Here is a 17,575-nt window from a genome sequence, read left to right as displayed (position 1 = left end):
TGCCACTAATAAGTTTCTCCTGTTTGTGTTTGGAATTACTCTATCCCCCACTCCAGGGATTTGAGCAAAAGGAACGGAGTTTGCATCGATTACGTATGTATAATTGAGTGGATAGTTGACAGGTAGCGTTGCACAGTCGCCTTTTGATGACGTTTTTACCGCCAGCATCGTTTCCCCGTCTACGTATTTTCCTGAACGCTTTTTTGTAGCTATGGAAGCCGGCTTAGTTGCTTCCGCTGTGGCTGTCTCAGCCAATGAATTCCCTGAAACGTGAACGCCATCACGTTCATGACTCAATCAATGTATCACGTGAGTCTTTGGTAGTTCTTTCTGTAAAAGAACTACTTGTTCCCAAAGCGATTTTTGCTTTATTGTGGCACCTGTGTCATCTTTGTAACCGTTCTGAACCCAGTTCTGCAAGTCGTTATTGTATGATTTGACGCAGTAATATGAATCGCACACTATTAGTGTCGGGAATTCGCGATCGGCATAATCTAGCACCATTTTTAACGCTATTACTTCAGTTTGTTTATCTGAATTATTTTCTACAGAGTGTGATTTTGTTACCAGAGGTCTTAATTTACCTCCGCACCACACGTATTTAACAATCTCGCATGTGGCGTTATAGGCTTGTTTTCCCCAAACTGATGGTTGTACATGTCCGTCTGTATATATTACACAGGCGTACTGTTGTATGGGCAGAATGTCGATTGGCAGAGGATACTCTCTTTCATATGCTAGATTTTTTAATGTTTTCATTTCCGGGTCAAAATAGTATTTCACTTTGTCTGTAGCAAGAGAATTTTCCCATTGTATCCATTTTGGATTTAATGCCACAGTAGGTAAATTACATGGGCTGCTTAATGCCTCAAAGGCTGATTCTGCTGTTCTAACTGTAATCCGTCTGCCTTCGGCTTGGTCTCTTTCTTTTGCTACAGCTGTTTGAACCGCATGTACAATGTTTTCCTTAATACTGAATGTTTTTTCAGCTTCTGTGTACAAATGTGATTTGTATGCTATTGGTACCGTTTCTCCCTCATTAGAGGTTAGGTATGTGAATCCGCATCTTCCTGGTATGACCTGGATCACAAGGTTGCGTGTGTTATCGCGTGTTTGCAATTTTGTTTTAGCTAACATGTCTGTTTGTAATGATCTCAAAATTTCTGTGTGTTTTTGAGTCCAATTGATTGTTTTAAAATCTGGTTTTATTAGTTCATAGAGAGGTTTAACCCTCTCTGCATAATTTAGAATGTAAGTTCTTCCGAAATTCAGGAAACCTAGAATTGATTGTAAGTTTTTCAGCGTTCTTGGTGCTTGGATTACAGCACATTTCTCTAAAAAATTGTCTGCCAGGCTTTTGCCTTCACTTGATAATTCATATCCTAAAAACAGGACAGTTAGATCGGCAATTCGTGACTTTTTAAAGTTGAATTTGTAACCCTCTGCTGCGAACCCAAGTATTATAGTGTTCACTCTTTTCAAGTGAGAATCCAAGTCATCATCTGTTAGATAGATGTCATCGACATAAGATAATGCCTCATCATCATACAGTTGTAGTAACTCTGTTACTCTTGCTGAGAATAATCCTGGGCTGTTCTTGAAGCCCTGTGGGAGTCAACAGAATTTTTCCTGCGAGCCCATTATTGAGAAAGCGGTCAAATACCTGCTTTCAGGTGCTATATTTTGACAAAAGAATCCATTAGAGATGTCTAATGTTGTTTTGTATTTTTTGCGCACGATGTTATTCATTAGTGCTGCACTGTGTGAGTTTTGTACTGCAAAGGTTTTGCAACATGAGTTAAGGTGTCTGTAGTCCAAAACTAGACGATATGAATCGTCTGGCTTGGAGACAGGAAACAAATGATTGTTCATTTGTGAGGTGCAAGTTTCAATCACCCCCTGGTATTCAAGTTGATCTAAGATCTCCCTGACCTGTTTTTTAGCTTCTTGCTTAATTGGGTACTGCCTCTGTGCAGTTGGTTGACATTTTAACTAGATTTTGTGAGGAGAGTCCTCATCCCATCCAACATGGTTTTTCCACTTTCTTGCAAGTGTATATTTTTTATGAATTGGAATATGATTTGAGAAGGCAGGCATAATCATTTCTTCGCCATGAGGGCACTCCCTGACAAACTCCGGTGGCCAGTCTTTTTCAGCTAAAAGGATGTCATAGCCTTTTGAGAGGTTATCCCAAAATAGACCCCTTATTTTCCTATTCTTATCTCCCTCTATACGTAATGATATTTCGTATATTTTATGAGGTTTGCTAACTCTGGTATCTGCAGTTTCCACCTGAATGTATTCATTCGTGTCCACTGTCTCCAGATGATTCATCAGGATCTTGCGAGCTATGCTCACTTCTGCTGCGCTGTCTAGCATTGTCTGAGCCCACTCTCCGTTTTTCAGCTGTGTCCTCAGGATCCTCGGCATGTTTGATTATTTTAATGCTGGCTACCTTCTTTTTTGGAAATTGTAGTTTTTTACTTTGATGAGCAGGTTCCTTGTCTTTGGACTTGACGTGCTCTTCCCTGTGTTCTGATCGTCCTCTTCTTTCCGATTTCTGCGAGGAAGTCTGAAAAGATCGAGAGGGACGTGTATCAATATCTTGATATCTATCAGGTTTCTTCAGATTATCCCTATTTCTAAGGTTGTATCTTTTCTCAGAGGGCTCCCTCTGGGGAGACATGTGTCCTTGGTCCGGAGATCTTTCTCTCCGCCGAGGAGACTTTCCTCTGGACTGGAATCTTTTTTATTTGGGAGTGGATTGTTTATTTCCATCCCAGCTCTTTTTTTGGAGTGTTTAGATTATTTTTAATAAATATTTTTTCAGGATTTTCAGTTAGTTGGGGGTTTACTGGTTTCCCACCCAAACTATCTCTTCCTAGCACTTCATAGGATTTTTCTATGATTCTGGCAAGTTCAAATGGCTGTTCTGCTATATCTGTTTCTTTCAATTTCTGGTGGATAGTTATATCCTCCGTTGCCAATTGAACCAACTCTCTATATGCCTGTGTTAATTCTTTTATTTTAACTAAGAGTTCTTCACTTGACATTTTTTCGATGTCGGGATGTGGTGTGTAGCTGGCTAGAACCGGCCACGTCGCTCCTGGTCTACCTAGTGAACCGAGCCTGGTGATGTGATTATTATGTTTTAGGGCGCCTTTAAACCAGAGCAGGTGCTCTTGGTATTTTAATGGGATTTCCACCTCCTCGAAAGGAGTCTAGTCATCCGGTGGTTCCTCTATTTTGTAATAGTGGAATTCATGTGTGACAGCGTTTGCTGCTGGAAAGTTTATCCATGAATAGAATACCTCTGTCTGCCGATATTCATGTGCCTCAATTACGAATATGACTGTACCACCTCTCGATGTCAGTCCATTTTCTATAAGTTTAAGAGTTATAGTTTTTCTTATGCTGACCGGGATGAGTATTGCATCCGGGTCGGACTGCAGGAGACTATTGTCTTCCTCTTGGAGACTAGCTGCTATTCTAGCTGTCTCCCTATCTCCTTCGCCGTCTGACATTTTACTGACAGGAAGGTTTTTTGTTGCAGATCAGGTTTTCAAGGAAACAAAGATTAGGTGCACAATATTTTGGAACACTGTATCCTTCAGCGTTGAATAAACCAAAAACTGTACATAGAAATCTCTTCCTACTAAGTTCCGGTGGATTTTAACCTTTGACCCACTCCAGACGTCTTTGGAGTATTTACGGGAGAAAGGGTCTATGTGAAAAAGCACGACTGAGTTACTCTAACGTCTTGTGTTAGATTTATCGCCTTACCAAACGTTGGGCGCCATGTAGTGTAGTTCCTATAGACCCAATAGGCTCTGCGCATTGGAATAATATCTTCAGTAGTGTAGACGTAGGACTGAGGTTAACTAGGGATCTACTGACTATATTAGACTTAGGTTTTGCCAGCTAGCTCAGAGTTCACTAGAAACTTTCTCGAATAGGCGAGGAGGAGTTTAACCTCCCTGGATAGACAAGAAGGGATTTAGTTTCTGACAACCATAAAACATGACAACTTTGCTCTCCCTGAATAAGAGTTTATCTCTAGAGTCGTGTGAAAACAAAAGACAGCTATTTCACTCAATCAAAGGTGCGTACTTAGTTTCACCAGATTGCAGAGAAAAAGAGACGGGCGTTTTCAATAAAAGGTGTTATTTATTGAGCAGTCTCTTTCCTCATACAAGAGAAATGAATTGCTACAATTGCAATACTTATAGTTAAGTAAAGTGCATACAGTAAAAGCAGGATTATGAAATAATACTGTAAAAGCATTGATATGGTTTCTTAGCCATATGATACTTTAAAATGGATAAAATAGATACATACATATATACATTGACTAATAGTTCTCAACTGGTGCTTCTAACTACGCCTACCCCGGTGTACCTGACCTAAGCCTAATACATGGGAGGGAGTAAGTAAGTAGCAGTTTTAGTTAAGTTTGTTTTGCCAAGAATCTGACTCAAGAATTCTCTGTAAGGGTTTAGTCAGTTCAGTACCTGGGTATTAGAAGGTAGGAGGGCTGGTATCTCTCTCTCAGGACTCGGTATCCCAGTCACCCGCAAGGGTAGGCTGGAAACGCCGGAGGCTGGATTTCTCGGCAACAGAAAAGACAGCGTCTTTCTCAGCGTGTCAAAAGGGAGGGGCAGCGTCCGTGGGCTCTCGCATCAGCTGGGCTCTCGGGCAAGTAGTAGCTGCTCCAGATTCATCACCACCGTGTCTTTGCTTAAGGCAACGTTGGTATATTTATACCTGAAAGGTGCCGGGTTTGACGTAAGGCTGGACATAAGACGTCAATAAAGATGTCACTAAGAACTGGTCGGTCTTACAGTGCTTTACAGGAGTTCTCGGACGAAATCAAAACAAAGCAGCTGGGATTTCCCAGGTTGCTGGAGGCTTGGATTTGTTCAAGAACTCGGTGTGCTTTCTAGGGGGCTGGAGGAATAGGCTTGCTTAATGTGACAGCATGCGCTATGACTGAATTATGAACAGGGTTTCTATGCCGTTGTAGGGATATTATTGATTTATAACCACACAAGGGCAAGGAATAGGAATATCGATTCAGGTCCCTAGATAAACACACTACACACTGATGCATAAACAATCCACACAACCGCCCCAAGTCTCTGTTTTTCAACAGCAACTATATATACAGTTTAATTTATAACTTCTCATTGCATCCTCATAAGGAACTTAGGCCTGGTTGGTAACTGGCGCTGCCAGACGTGCTGGGCTTGCTGCCTAAATGAGCAGTGCTTATTCGTTCTTATCTGTATATTTAGTGAAATGGTCAATGTTTCTATTTTATGTGCTTCTTTCATCCACGCATGTGGTTGTAACACATTTCTGCAGTTTCATGATGCAGTGTTGCTATGTGTATTATTTGAAGTAGAAGAATTTGAAGTAAATCTACCCTGTTAGGCACTGAAGGTTTTGACTGTTTCTGGGGTACGACCACCTCTCGCCTCCTCTAAATGCATTTGCTAAGTTTGGAAAAGTTCTGTTCAGGATACTCAAGTGCAGGTGGGACTGCTGTACATTTATCACTTCAGTGAAGATACCTGCGGTGCAGAACTAGGATTACAAGTAAGTATAATGTCATTGCATATGTCTAATCCTATTGGATGCTTTAGAAATCTGCTGTAAAATCTATGTAAAGCTCAACAAAACCACCATTGAACACATTAAACTATCTTCTGAGCAGCAAGAGGAGATGATGTGTGTGGGCTGGTGTCATCATGTGGTACTCTCTGTCTGCATTGTTGCGTGCTTGTCACATGGTTTGTAGCGCCACCATTTCTAGGAGGTCAAGTAAATCTGTTTTTTCAATAATATTTACTTTGCTGTCACCAGTAGTGATGTAAAGTTTGAAAAGCTTGCAAACCTCTCTGAATTCTAACATAGAATTGATGTTAACATCTTTGTTTAAAAACAGACAAATGAGAACATGGAGTTGATGAACGGCTTTCAGTCCGAGCAACACGTGAAGAAGGAGCTGGCGAAGAAACTGGGGCAGGTGCAGGAGAGCCTGGGGGACCTGAAGGAGCAGGTGAGGAGCTCGGGAAGGGGCCAGGGCAGCCGCAGGAGTTCATGGGGGATCCAAAGAGCAGGCGAGGTGCTGTCAGAGACGGAGGCAGTTACAGGAGCCCCCGGGTGCTATGAAGGAGCAGGCGAGGTGCTGTCCGAGACTGAGGCAGTTACAGGAGCCCCCGGGTGCAATGAAGGAGCAGGCGAGGTGCTGTCAGAGACGGAGGCAGTTACAGGAGCCCCGGGTGCTATGAAGGAGCAGGGGAGGTGCTGTCAGAGACGGAGGCAGTTACAGGAGCCCCCGGGTGCTATGAAGGAGCAGGCGAGGTGCTGTCAGAGACGGAGGCAGTTACAGGAGCCCCCGGGTGCTATGAAGGAGCAGGCGAGGTGCTGTCCGAGACGGAGGCAGTTACAGGAGCCTCTCCGTGCTATGAAGGAGCAGGCGAGGTGCTGTCAGAGATAGAGGCAGTTACAGGAGCCCCCGGGTGCTATGAAGGAGCAGGCGAGGTGCTCTGAGACGGAGGCAGTTACAGGAGCCCCCGGGTGCTATGAAGGAGCAGGCGAGGTGCTGTCAGACGGAGGCAGTTACAGGAGTCCCCGAGTGCTATGAAGGTGCAGGCGAGGTGCTGTCAGACGGAGGCAGTTACAGGAGCCCCCGGGTGCTATGAAGGAGCAGGCGAGGTGCTGTCAGACGGAGGCAGTTACAGGAGCCCCCGGGTGCTATGAAGGAGCAGGCGAGGTGCTGTCAGAGACGGAGGCAGTTACAGAAGCCCCCCGGGTGCTATGAAGGAGCAGGCGAGGTGCCGTCAGAGACGGAGGCAGTTACAGGAGCCCCCGGGTGCTATGAAGGAGCAGGCGAGGTGCTGTCAGGGACCGAGGCAGTTACAGGAGCCCCTCCGTACTATGAAGGAGCTTGCAGTGGGCAGAGTGAAATTGGGCCTCTGTGTTTTCTTGACCAACCGTCCTTGTCTAAGTCACCAATTGTAACTTATTTAGCAAACGAGGGGATACGCGTTTCATTCAAAACTATGTGTGATGTCCTGTTAGTTATTTACTCGTCTGATGTTTGTCATGTGCATGCCCTGCGGGCCGGTGCACAACTGCTCTTTAGACTGTTGATGCTGAAGACAGTCATCCTTATCGCCATCATGTCGGCACGCTGTATGACTTAGCTGCAGGTGCTGTTGGTACAGCCTTCGACACTACCTTCTTCCCAGACAAGTGGGTGTTTGGGACCTCCGTCTCTTTCCTGCTCATGGCCGTGGCGCCCTTCCCTGTTGGCCAGTCCCATTTCCGGCATTCTTTACGCTGACTCATCTCTTGAAAGAGGAGGAGAAAACCTCCATTGCTTTGTTTGCTTTGTTTGTAAGAAAGCATTTAGCTTTTACTTTGACTGGACAAAAGATCAGGTCGAGGCAGGGAGTGGGGCTTCTAAGCCGCTCCACTTTGTCACTTTCTTGATGGTACAGAGCCATCGTGGAGTCGCAACACGCCACCTGTCAACAAACATGCAGGAGCATTGCTGTTGACGTTCTCCAGATCCAGTCTGGAACCAGGGAATATTCTAAAGGTGAGGATTCTGCAGTGAGAGGATCCACCAGAAAGATTTAGCAGAGTTGTTACTATTTTTGTGTGTGTTTTGGGGTGCCACAAGCAGCATGGAATTAGTCTAATGCTTAGGACTACAATGAAGATAACTCCAGTGCAGACCAGACTACGAGGAGCTATTCCGTCATCCACAACCACCACACATGCTTGAGAGGCAGATTGAAGATGGCAGGAGCAGGGAACGGGATGAGTAACAGAGAATATGGGGGAGCAAAGTTGTGGGGATCTATACCAACACCAGGCAGAGCAAAACCTGAAGCAGCGATAAAGTAAGAAATAGTCTGCCAAGGGAGATGAGGTGAGCTGAACAAGTGATCTTGTTAGTTGAAGTACAACAAGAGTGCAGAGATGTGAGAGAAGACGCAGGAAGCGAGATCATGAAATGCATGAATCCCGAGGAAATAAAATTAGAGTTGCGATAATAGCTATAAATTTGAAGATGGAACTTTTTTTCTGCTATGAAGCTGAAAGCAGCGTCTCTGAAACAAGAAATGGTCTGAGTGAAAGGTTAGAAGTTAACATGAACTTGAGATTTTGCCTTGATGGACACTTTAAAAGACATCCACTGGATAGAAAACAGTTATAGAAGCAGAAAGATAATACTTTGGGAGCAGTGAAAAGAAGGTAAGATGTAAAGAACTGGAAGGACTTCCGGGAAATGGCAGATAATCCGTTGATGTGAAACGCAAGGTTGAAGCAAGAAAAGTAAGTGTGAACTGTCTGCTTGAAAACAATAAGGCAAGTCAAAAGAGTAGATTAGCCTATATAGGAAGTGGAGGACGTGGATATAGAAAATAAGTGGGGCTTAGACAGCTCCCTAAAAGACTCCTTCCAGAACTGTGTAAAAAGAAGGAACATAATTAACCCAAGGAACAGAATTAACTTAAAATGGATAATCAAGAGAACCAAGAAAGAACTGAGCCTTAAAGACTAAGAGATGAGCCTTGCAAAAAGCTAGAGCAATCCACCTTGTCAGAACATACTGAAAAGTAACAAAGTATTTTAAAAAGATTAATATGTTAGTGTGTAGTGGTGATGTGAATTAATGTTGTTTGCTTGAGTGCGGAGAGCAGTCTCAGTAGAGTTTGCCCGACAAAAAACAGTGGGGGGAGAGAGGTCACGTCACGTACACCAAGAAATACAGAAAGTTGATGCTTAAGAGGGTTGCAGAAAAGGGAACAGTGAACGGTTGTAAATTTGAGGGACCAACGGATGAGGAGAGGTCTTCTTTAAGTAACTGGTGTATGACCGCCCACCTAAATCACTCCAAAAAGCACACTCCAGAGAGAGATTCAAAAAAGCCTTTGAAAACCTTAGAAAGGAGCAGTAGACCTGAGAGGCAGTAGATGCCAGCACAGTAGAAAAAGGGGCAGCAGGGTCTTCTGCTTGTTTGCAAAGATACGGACAGTCTGTCAAAGAAGAAGAAGAGGAGAGGACGAGGCGGGGTCAGCAGAGAGCGAGAGTGTTGTTGCAGTGCAGAAGCAGAATATAAAAGGTTGTTTTTTTCTGGATAAGGACGGTTGAGGGATATTCTTTAATATGGGGGTGATGATCTCACTACTTCACTTCAGATTGGGGGCTGGCGTAGCAGGTCAGCAGAATCTCTGTCGTATGGGAATGACCCAGGCCATGGACAGAGGTGGCGTATGGATTACGGGCAACGGGTCGTGGCTGAGGGAGAGCAGCCGTTATTGATGGTGTGTGGCTGAGTTTAAAGTGCTGCATGGAAGGCGATGGATTGGCAATGGCTGTAGGTAGCGGAGGATAGTGAGGGGTATGAAGAAGTGTGTGGGTGATGGTGCTCAAAGCAAGCAGTAATGGGTTTGGAAGAGGTGGCGAGGTGCCAGGTGAATGTACAAAAACTGTTGAGGAATTTGTCAAGTTTCATGGAATGTATGGTTGGTGGTGGACGGTAAGAAAGAAGTATGTGAATAGAGAACGGATGCTGCTCGATGGGGGACCGTAGATGGAGAGATGGCGGTAGATGGTCAAGGGACTGAATAGGTATTAATGAGAATGGAAGGCAAATAGATGGTGCTTTTTGTAATAAATGTGCTGCATGTATTTGATGAATGGGGTGGTGGATGGCGTGGTGGATGGGGAGGGCAGTAGATAAGAGTATTGACCGATTTCAAAGAGGTGCACTGGAAGATAATCTTTGAGGGCGGGAGGTGGTTCATGGTGAGAAAGTGTTAAAGGATGTAACTCGTGTTTACAGGTTTTGAGTCTGTACATGCACAGGTGGTGGTAGAGGGGGGTTATAGGCTTTGAAGGACAACGGCAGGATATGGTCAAGGAGAAAAGTGGGAATTGCACCAGTTTTGAAGTGGCGGAGGGTAGTCAGTGGTTGGTTAGAGAGTGTTGCTTAGTGAGGAACAGTAGGTAGGTTTGGGAAGAGGGCAGCTAAGAATTGAATGGGTGACTGGGTGGTGAATGGGGAGTTGGAAGGAGGTGCTTCTGCAGTTGGATGGGGTGTGTGGGATAAACTGTATGTGGTGACGAACAGTAGGTGAGAAATGGAGTTGATAGGGTACGAAGGGGTGCGTGTGAGGTGGACGAGAGGGAGAGCTGAGGGCGGGGAACCGGTGCTAAATGCAGCTCGCAGCGGTGGGAATCGCACTCTAGGTTTCGCTGCTGCTAGATTCTTTGTATAGCATTGCTAGAATCTGTTTTAACTTGGGAATTTTGGGGAATTACTGCTTTTAAAAATCTGAACTTGCACTCACTTGACTGCCATAACTTTCAATCGTTCTTCTTTCTTGTTTGCGGGTCCCTCGTTTGCCCCTAGAGACTCCCCCGGTAGCAGCCAATCACGCTGCGAGAGGGCCGGGAATCGGAACTAAATGCAGCACGCTACGCGGGAGCGCAGCGGATGCGCGCAGCGTGCGCGCTGGCGGCGCGCCGAAGGCAAGCCCGTCCACGCCCGCTTGTGCCCAGGGGCCAGTTATAATGCCCATTCCCCCACTTATTCCTCGGAAACGCTTAAAAGTATGCACTCTATTCATCTGTATCCCACTAGCGACACCTAGTCACTTCGAACATGAAATCCTCACTAAACGGATTTCATTTCCTGAAATACAGACTTCCACAGCCCATGAGTGTATCCCACAGAATCAGCTTAAGTCAGGAACCATGCCCTTAACGATCTATTATCTTAATACTCGCCCCCTGTTAAACATCAGTTGGACATTCTCTCTCTGTTGAGCTCGGATAAACCCAGCATCCTTCTGTTGACTGAGACGTGGCTCATTGATGACTCTGGCCCGGTTGTACGGCATTACAACGCAGGCTTTTACCCCGCATGCCATTACAACGCAGTTTTTACAACACAAGTCGTTACAACGACTTGCGTTGGGGGGCGATGGATAGTGGAATAGTTTAATTTTCTATTCCAACTCCAGCCCACGTTGACAGTAGGGAAGGTGTTGGATAGAAAATTAAACTATTTCTTATCCTACAGCGCCCTCCAGCGCAAGTCGTTGTAACGACTTACGTGTTAATAGCAGCGTTGTAATAGCAGTGCGGGGTAATGTCCGCGTTGTTATGGATGTTTCCCCTCTGGCCCTGATATGTTGGCGGCCATTCCTAACAACTATTACTTTTCCATGTGAATCGCTCATCTGACAAACTAGGGGGGGTGTTTGTGGCAGCCATTATTCACACTGACTATAGATTTTGCTCCTTGCCTAGCCTCTCTCTTAAAGACACTGAGAACATTGTATTAAAGCTCGAATCTCTTCATGATTCCTTTGTCTGTGTGCTACTCTATAGGCCTCCCAATAAGATGCCCTCTTTTCCTTTGACACTTAGCAATCAGATGGCCAAACTTGTAACAGATCACGCTACGGTCTTGCTTGTGGGAGATTTCAATTACTGGTATAAAGACCCCCATGAAGGACCACATTCGGCTGAAATGACGGACCTTCTCATGAATTTAAACTTCACTCAACAGGTCCTGTCCCCTACCCACCAGAAAGGGCACATTTTGGACCAAGTCTGGACGAACGGCATGACCACTTCCACTCCTATCATTGCTCCATGCACGTGGTCTGATCATCACTTGCTGAAATTTATACTTAGATTTCCGCCCATTGAGAAACCTAGCACGACCAAAGGTGGCCTTGCTAGGAAATGGAACACTGCAAATAGAGGTGATTTTCTTTGTACGCTATCTGACACTGCCCCGTCCCGGGGGACAGACATTGAGGCTACAGAAGCGAACGTCTCCAAATGGCTATTGAACGCCAGCGATAAGCATGCTCCCCTTAATAGGCTAAAATCAGCCCGTCCTACCAACGCACTGAAATGGTTCTCCGCTGAGCTTAAAAGCCTGAAATTGTCGCTGCGCCAATTGGAGAGACAGTGGCGATCAAAATACTGCCCGGATAAAAAACTCACTTATATTGCTGCTAGGAAAGAATATAAGAAATGCATTTTGGTAGCCAACGCTAGCCATTTCTCTGCATTCATTATTAACTCCAATAAAAATTCCAAAGAAATATTCAATATAGTCAATGAACTTTCTAATCCAGAGAGAATTCTACTGAAGGCTTTACCATCTCAGGCACTGTGTAATTCCCTCAATGACTATTTCATCGATAAAATCACTGCTATTAAGGCCAACATCCCCAAGCATCCACTCACTCCCAGTCTCTCTGCTTTGGTCAAAAATAACAATACGTAAGTCACTTTCCAAGTATTAATTCTGAAACCTTCCAAAAACTTTTAGCGAAGGTTAAATCAGGCGCCCCCTCTGACTGTTGCACGCCCACATACTCAGACTGTCTCGCAGCCCTCCCCGGCCCTGTACTCACCCTCTTGAATGATTCTCTCTCATCAGGCCAAATCCCTATGGCTTTTAAGAAAGCCATAGTGGTACCTCTGCTAAAGAAACCAGAAGCTGATCCCATGCTTCTATCTTATTACTGTCCGATCTCCCTGCTCCTGTTTTTTGCAAAGATATTGGAGGCCCATGTAGCCAATAGTCTCTCTAATTGTCTAGAGGAATCCAAATACCTTGATCTCCATCAGGCAGGGTTTAAGCCGGCCCATTCTACCGAAACTGTCCTATTGGCAGTCCTGGACACTCTCCGGGACCGTGCTGATAAGGGCTCCCCGCAAGCACTGGTACTACTGGATCTATCTGCGGCTTTCGACACGGTCGACCATGCTATTTTGGTCGACCGTGTCAAACTTACTGGCATTCAAGGCGTTGCTGCCCGCTGGCTCACCTCATTTCTGGATAATAGGTCTCAGACGGTCCGCCAAGGGCTTTTCTTGGCTCCCCCACGTAAAATCACATGTGGAGTTCCACAGGGCTCGGCACTTTCCCCTCACTTATTCAATATCTACATCTCCCCTCTGATTCAGTCCCTCAAGGAAAGAAAGGTGACAGTCTTCAATTGTGCGGACGACTTACAGTTGGTCTTTAAGATAGATGGTTCTCACAGCTCTGTTGAGGATTTTCAGGCAACAATGTTATATATACAACAGTGGATGGACCATAATCACCTTAAATTAAACCCGGGAAAGACAGAGCTCGTTTTGACCGGGGATAGTCATAAGTTCTGGGGCCCTCACTACTGGCCACCAGAGCTAGGTCCTTCGCCCTGCCCTTCTATCTCAGCCAAAACATTGGGAGTCTCCCTCAACAACGAACTCACACTGAAGTCTCAGGTTGGCACAGTGATCTCGAAGTGTTTCTTCCAGCTGCGTAAGATCAGGAAGGTGCATCACTTCTTTACCCATGTTGCTCTGATCCAGATTATAATTGCCACTGTTTTGTCACATTTGGATTATGCCAATTCGGTATACCTGGGAATGCCACTCTGTCTGTTCAAACGACTGCAGCTGGTTCAAAATCAGGCAGCACGGTTGATCTTTCGACAACCAAGATGGCAACCAGTCACACCCTTGCTAAGGAAATTACATTGGCTCCCTATCTTTCAGCGCTGTGCCTTTAAAACAGGTTGCCTTGTATTTAAAGCCTTGCATGGCAAAAGCCCTGCATTTATCAACAGCCAGATACTCAGACATACTCCGACACGAAATCTCTGTTCTGCCCATCTCTCATTGCTCACCATTCCAACCTTCAAGCGAGTACGTCAAGGAGGCTGCAGATTTGCGGTCCTCGCTCCTAAACTCTGGAACTCCTTCCCTTTGGAAATCCGGTAAAGCACTGACGTTCTGCAATTTAGAAAGCTCCTCAAGACTTGGTTGTTTCTGCAAGCGTAAAATAGACTATCCTGGTAGCATCATAAGCCTGTCAGCACCATGAAGCCACCAGGTGTAAGTGCGCTCTACAAATGACCACTCACATTAACATAATTCATTGGGACTGAAGAGGGTCCCCCTAGGGGGCCCCTCACCTACGCCCTGCATACTGCCACTGCAGCATGCGTGGCCCGGTGCAGACAAAACGACAAAGTTGACATAGCACATGGCCTGTGTGCCATGCCGACTAGCACTGCCGAAGGTATAGGTAAGTCACCCCTCTAGCAGTCCCTGGAGCTCTATGGCAGGGTGCACGATACCACAGGTGTGGGCATATCTGCATGAGCAGATGTGCCCCTACAATATTTAAGTCCATTCATAGGTATTGTAAGTGCCAGGGAGGCCATAGAGAGTACATGGTCTGGAAGTTCCCCAGCACCATGATGGCTTCTCTGAACCCAGGAGGGGTTGGTAACAAACTTCTCCTCTCAGTAAACTCACCCTGAAGCCAGTGTGGGATTAATTGAACCATGTACTCCGAGATGCCCCCTGAAAACCTACCAGCTCTGGTGCGGTCATAGGCAGCCTGCCACCACCAGACATGTTTCTGGACCCCTGGGTCAAGAGCCTCTGCTCTCTGGGACCAGAAAGAAAGCGCATCCTATGCGGAGGAGTCACACCTCCTCCCCCAAGATGGACATAGTACACCAGAGGGAAGCTTCAAAGGCTTCAGAGGGAAGCTTCAAAGGCTTGGCGCCTTTGTTATGCTCTCGCCCACCCTCCCAGCCTCTGCTGCGAGCAGCAGATGGCAGTCCCCGGCTTATACCCCTATTTTGGGCGTGAAAATGGGCAGAAACACCTAGGAAGAACAGGAGGTGTGCCCACCCCTGCCAACTCCACCCTTAAGGTGAAGGAGGCGAGTTGAAGTACCCCTTTCAGTCCCCACCATCTTGAAGATAGGGGGACTTTTCCAATCACAGGAGGGTGACATAATAGTGGGTGTAGTCACCCCAGGTAAGGGACCCAAATCCAAGTTCTTCATTGAAAAGCATTGGGCGCCGGTGCTGTATTTGTACCCTGCACCCGGTTGTCTCTGTGGCACTGGTGGTTTGCCCTCTGCTGACCTTAAACCCCGAAGATGAACTGTAAGTTGGGAACTTAACCGTGATACCGCATTGTTCTCCTCCGTAGGTTACCGTTGAACCTTTTGAAATTTCACTAAGTGTCGACCTTAAGTATTTTTCCTGAAAAAGTACACCTTTTTTTTGCAAAAATCTTGTTCTTAAAATAAAACTCAAACAAAGCTTTATTTTTATAAAATTGGTGTGAATCTTTTTTGAGATGTCAGTTATTGGTCAATGTATGTACAATACCTGTCTTGCACTCCTCTGTGTTACCCCCATTACCACTAATAGAACACTTTGGGTTTGCATAGAGCCCTGTACACTTCTGGGGAGCTCTGGACTTTATGCACGGTATAACCATCTAGTGGTCTATCACATACACAGTCAGCGTCTTAGAGAGTGTGCCGGAGGTGCTGAAGGAGCTGGACAGGCGCTTACGGGGCCCACAGGATGTCTTGGACATCGTATAAAGGGGTGCCTGAGAAGGGGGGTGTAGAGACTATGCCTGAGGTGCTGAAGGAGCTGGACAGGCGCTTACGGGGCCCACAGGATGTCTTGGACATCGTATAAAGGGGTGCCTGAGAAGGGGGGTGTAGAGACTATGCCTGAGGTGCTGAAGGGGCGCATGGGATGTGTTGGACATCGTATGAAGGGGTGCCTGAGAAGGGGGTGTAGAGACTATGCCTGAGGTGCTGAAGGAGCTGGACAGGTGCTGAAGGGGCGCATGGGATGTGTTGGACATTGTATGAAGGGGTGCCTGAGAAGGGGGGTGTAGAGACTATGCCTGAGGTGCTGAAGGAGTTGGACTGGCGCTTACGGGGCGCATGGGAGATGGGTGGATGTTGAGGATGGAATCAGGTGGTCGAGTATTTGGAATGGGGTTTGAATTGATGTGTGTACGATGGTGGGTGGGGGAGGGGTTTTAAGCAGGAAAGGATGGTGGCAGGCATGTCCTCACTTGCTAATAACAGCATGATTGTTTGTCTTTGCCTTATTCAGTTAGGCACGAAAACCCAGGAGGCACAGAGCCTTCAGGAGCAGCGTGATGAGTATTACCGACACTTGCAGCAGTACACAACAGTATACCAGACCCTGGCCACAGAGAAGGAGGAGCTTCAGCGGCAGTACCTGCTGCAGGTGCAGCTCATGGACCGCCTGCAGCACGACGAGGTGCAGGGCAAAGTGAGCGCAGAGATTCACTTAAAGGAGCTTCAGAAAACTCAGGTAATGCCATCGACTTGCAGTCTTACAGCCCTGCAGCAATAGGCTAGAGCTTTCCTAGAGCATGTGATTTCTTCCGGAGCAGTGGTTTATTGTTTGTTTGAAGGCATGCCGTGTAACTAGAACGATCAACATTTCACACCCTCTCTCATCTGTTACTTGCCTGACTCTTTGTACGGAGTTATATTGGCACATAAATGAAGCATTTAAACCATTAACACTGTTCATAGAACCAATGTAGTATACATTAGGTCGTAGGTGGCAGACGCGTATGCAGACCTGTTACCAAGGTGATTGCTGTATTATCCTTTCTTCACCAATGGATGGTTAGAGGCTAAAAAACATAAGAGCAGTGCATAACATAGGATATTGCATATTTTGTAAATGTACACAAGATTTCCATGAGTTTACTGGGGGAGTATATTTGGGGGTGGGGGAGACTGTTTTACGGTTTTGTTTTAGTTTCTAGCTACTGATGAAGGGTCCACAGCCCAAAATGGGTTGTGCAGCTATCAATGCTGTCAATAAGCTTTTGAAAAACATGGCGAAAAAAGTATTTGTATGTTGGATACTTCTGACTGCGGATTCCTCACAATAGGATTTTCCCAATGTTTCTCCATAGCATTGTTTCCGCCCCTGCCTCGGTGGAGCAGTGCATCTCCGTGCTCACTCCACATCTCCCCGGAAGTGACAGAGCAGAGCCCCGATAAGTGCTGCCTTTGTGCTGACAACAGTTCTATTCTTTCCCTTCCTTCAGAAACAGATCCAGATCTCTGCTCCCCATCTTTGTGGCTTTTCCTATAACTTCTAAATGATTTTACCAGTGTGCTAGCGTACATTGTCCACGAACGAAACAACAGGTTTTAAGCAATGCATCGACTGCAGGAAGCAGATATCGGTCACAGGCCTGCACAAAGTGTGTCTTTGGTGTCTGGGCTCGGGTCACGACTCTTAAATCACTCGATAGTTGCACCCTCCTGACAGAGAGGCGAATCTGTATGTAACAGAACACAAAAAACTGTGGCCTCCGCATAGATCCTATTCCCGATTCAAATAGCAGACCTGAGCCCTGGTCTGAAGCAGTTACTGTGACCGCTCAGCTTTTCTCTCTAAGCCCACTAGTAAATCCAAGTCCAAGAGCAAACACAGGGAAGTGAGGTGACCCCCATCTCTCCACAGTTACTCCAAAGAGAAGGTGTGAAGATGTTGCAATGTTAGTCGCACCTTTCAAGGTCTCTGGCCATGGAACAGATTCATCTCCTGTTCCTGTTCTGCCCCAAATTTCACCCTCTGGCCTCATAGGTCCACATCGGCCCCAGTCTGGTTACAGCCGGGCATGCCCAGATGACCTCGGACCTTTTTGGACCAGA

The 17,575-nt window shown here is 46.1% G+C and overlaps 1 protein-coding gene across 4 annotated transcripts in view; it reads left to right on the top strand.

The window, feature by feature from the left end:
• The window catches only part of GOLGA2 (golgin A2), a 355,961-nt gene that overhangs the window by 275,125 nt on the left and 63,261 nt on the right, over positions 1–17,575 (top strand). For all 4 annotated transcript variants that reach the window (XM_078646638.1, XM_078646641.1, XM_078646639.1 and 1 more), the window contains 2 exons: positions 5,948–6,061; positions 15,984–16,208. In XM_078646638.1, coding sequence (XP_078502764.1) covers positions 5,948–6,061; positions 15,984–16,208 — 339 coding nt within the window. The remainder of the gene's footprint in view (positions 1–5,947; positions 6,062–15,983; positions 16,209–17,575) is intronic.

The sequence above is a fragment of the Lissotriton helveticus genome, chromosome 5_2, assembly GCF_964261635.1.
Source record: "Lissotriton helveticus chromosome 5_2, aLisHel1.1, whole genome shotgun sequence".
In the NCBI taxonomy this organism is placed as follows: Eukaryota; Metazoa; Chordata; class Amphibia; order Caudata; family Salamandridae; genus Lissotriton; species Lissotriton helveticus.
This window is presented reverse-complemented; position numbering and strand designations above follow the sequence as displayed.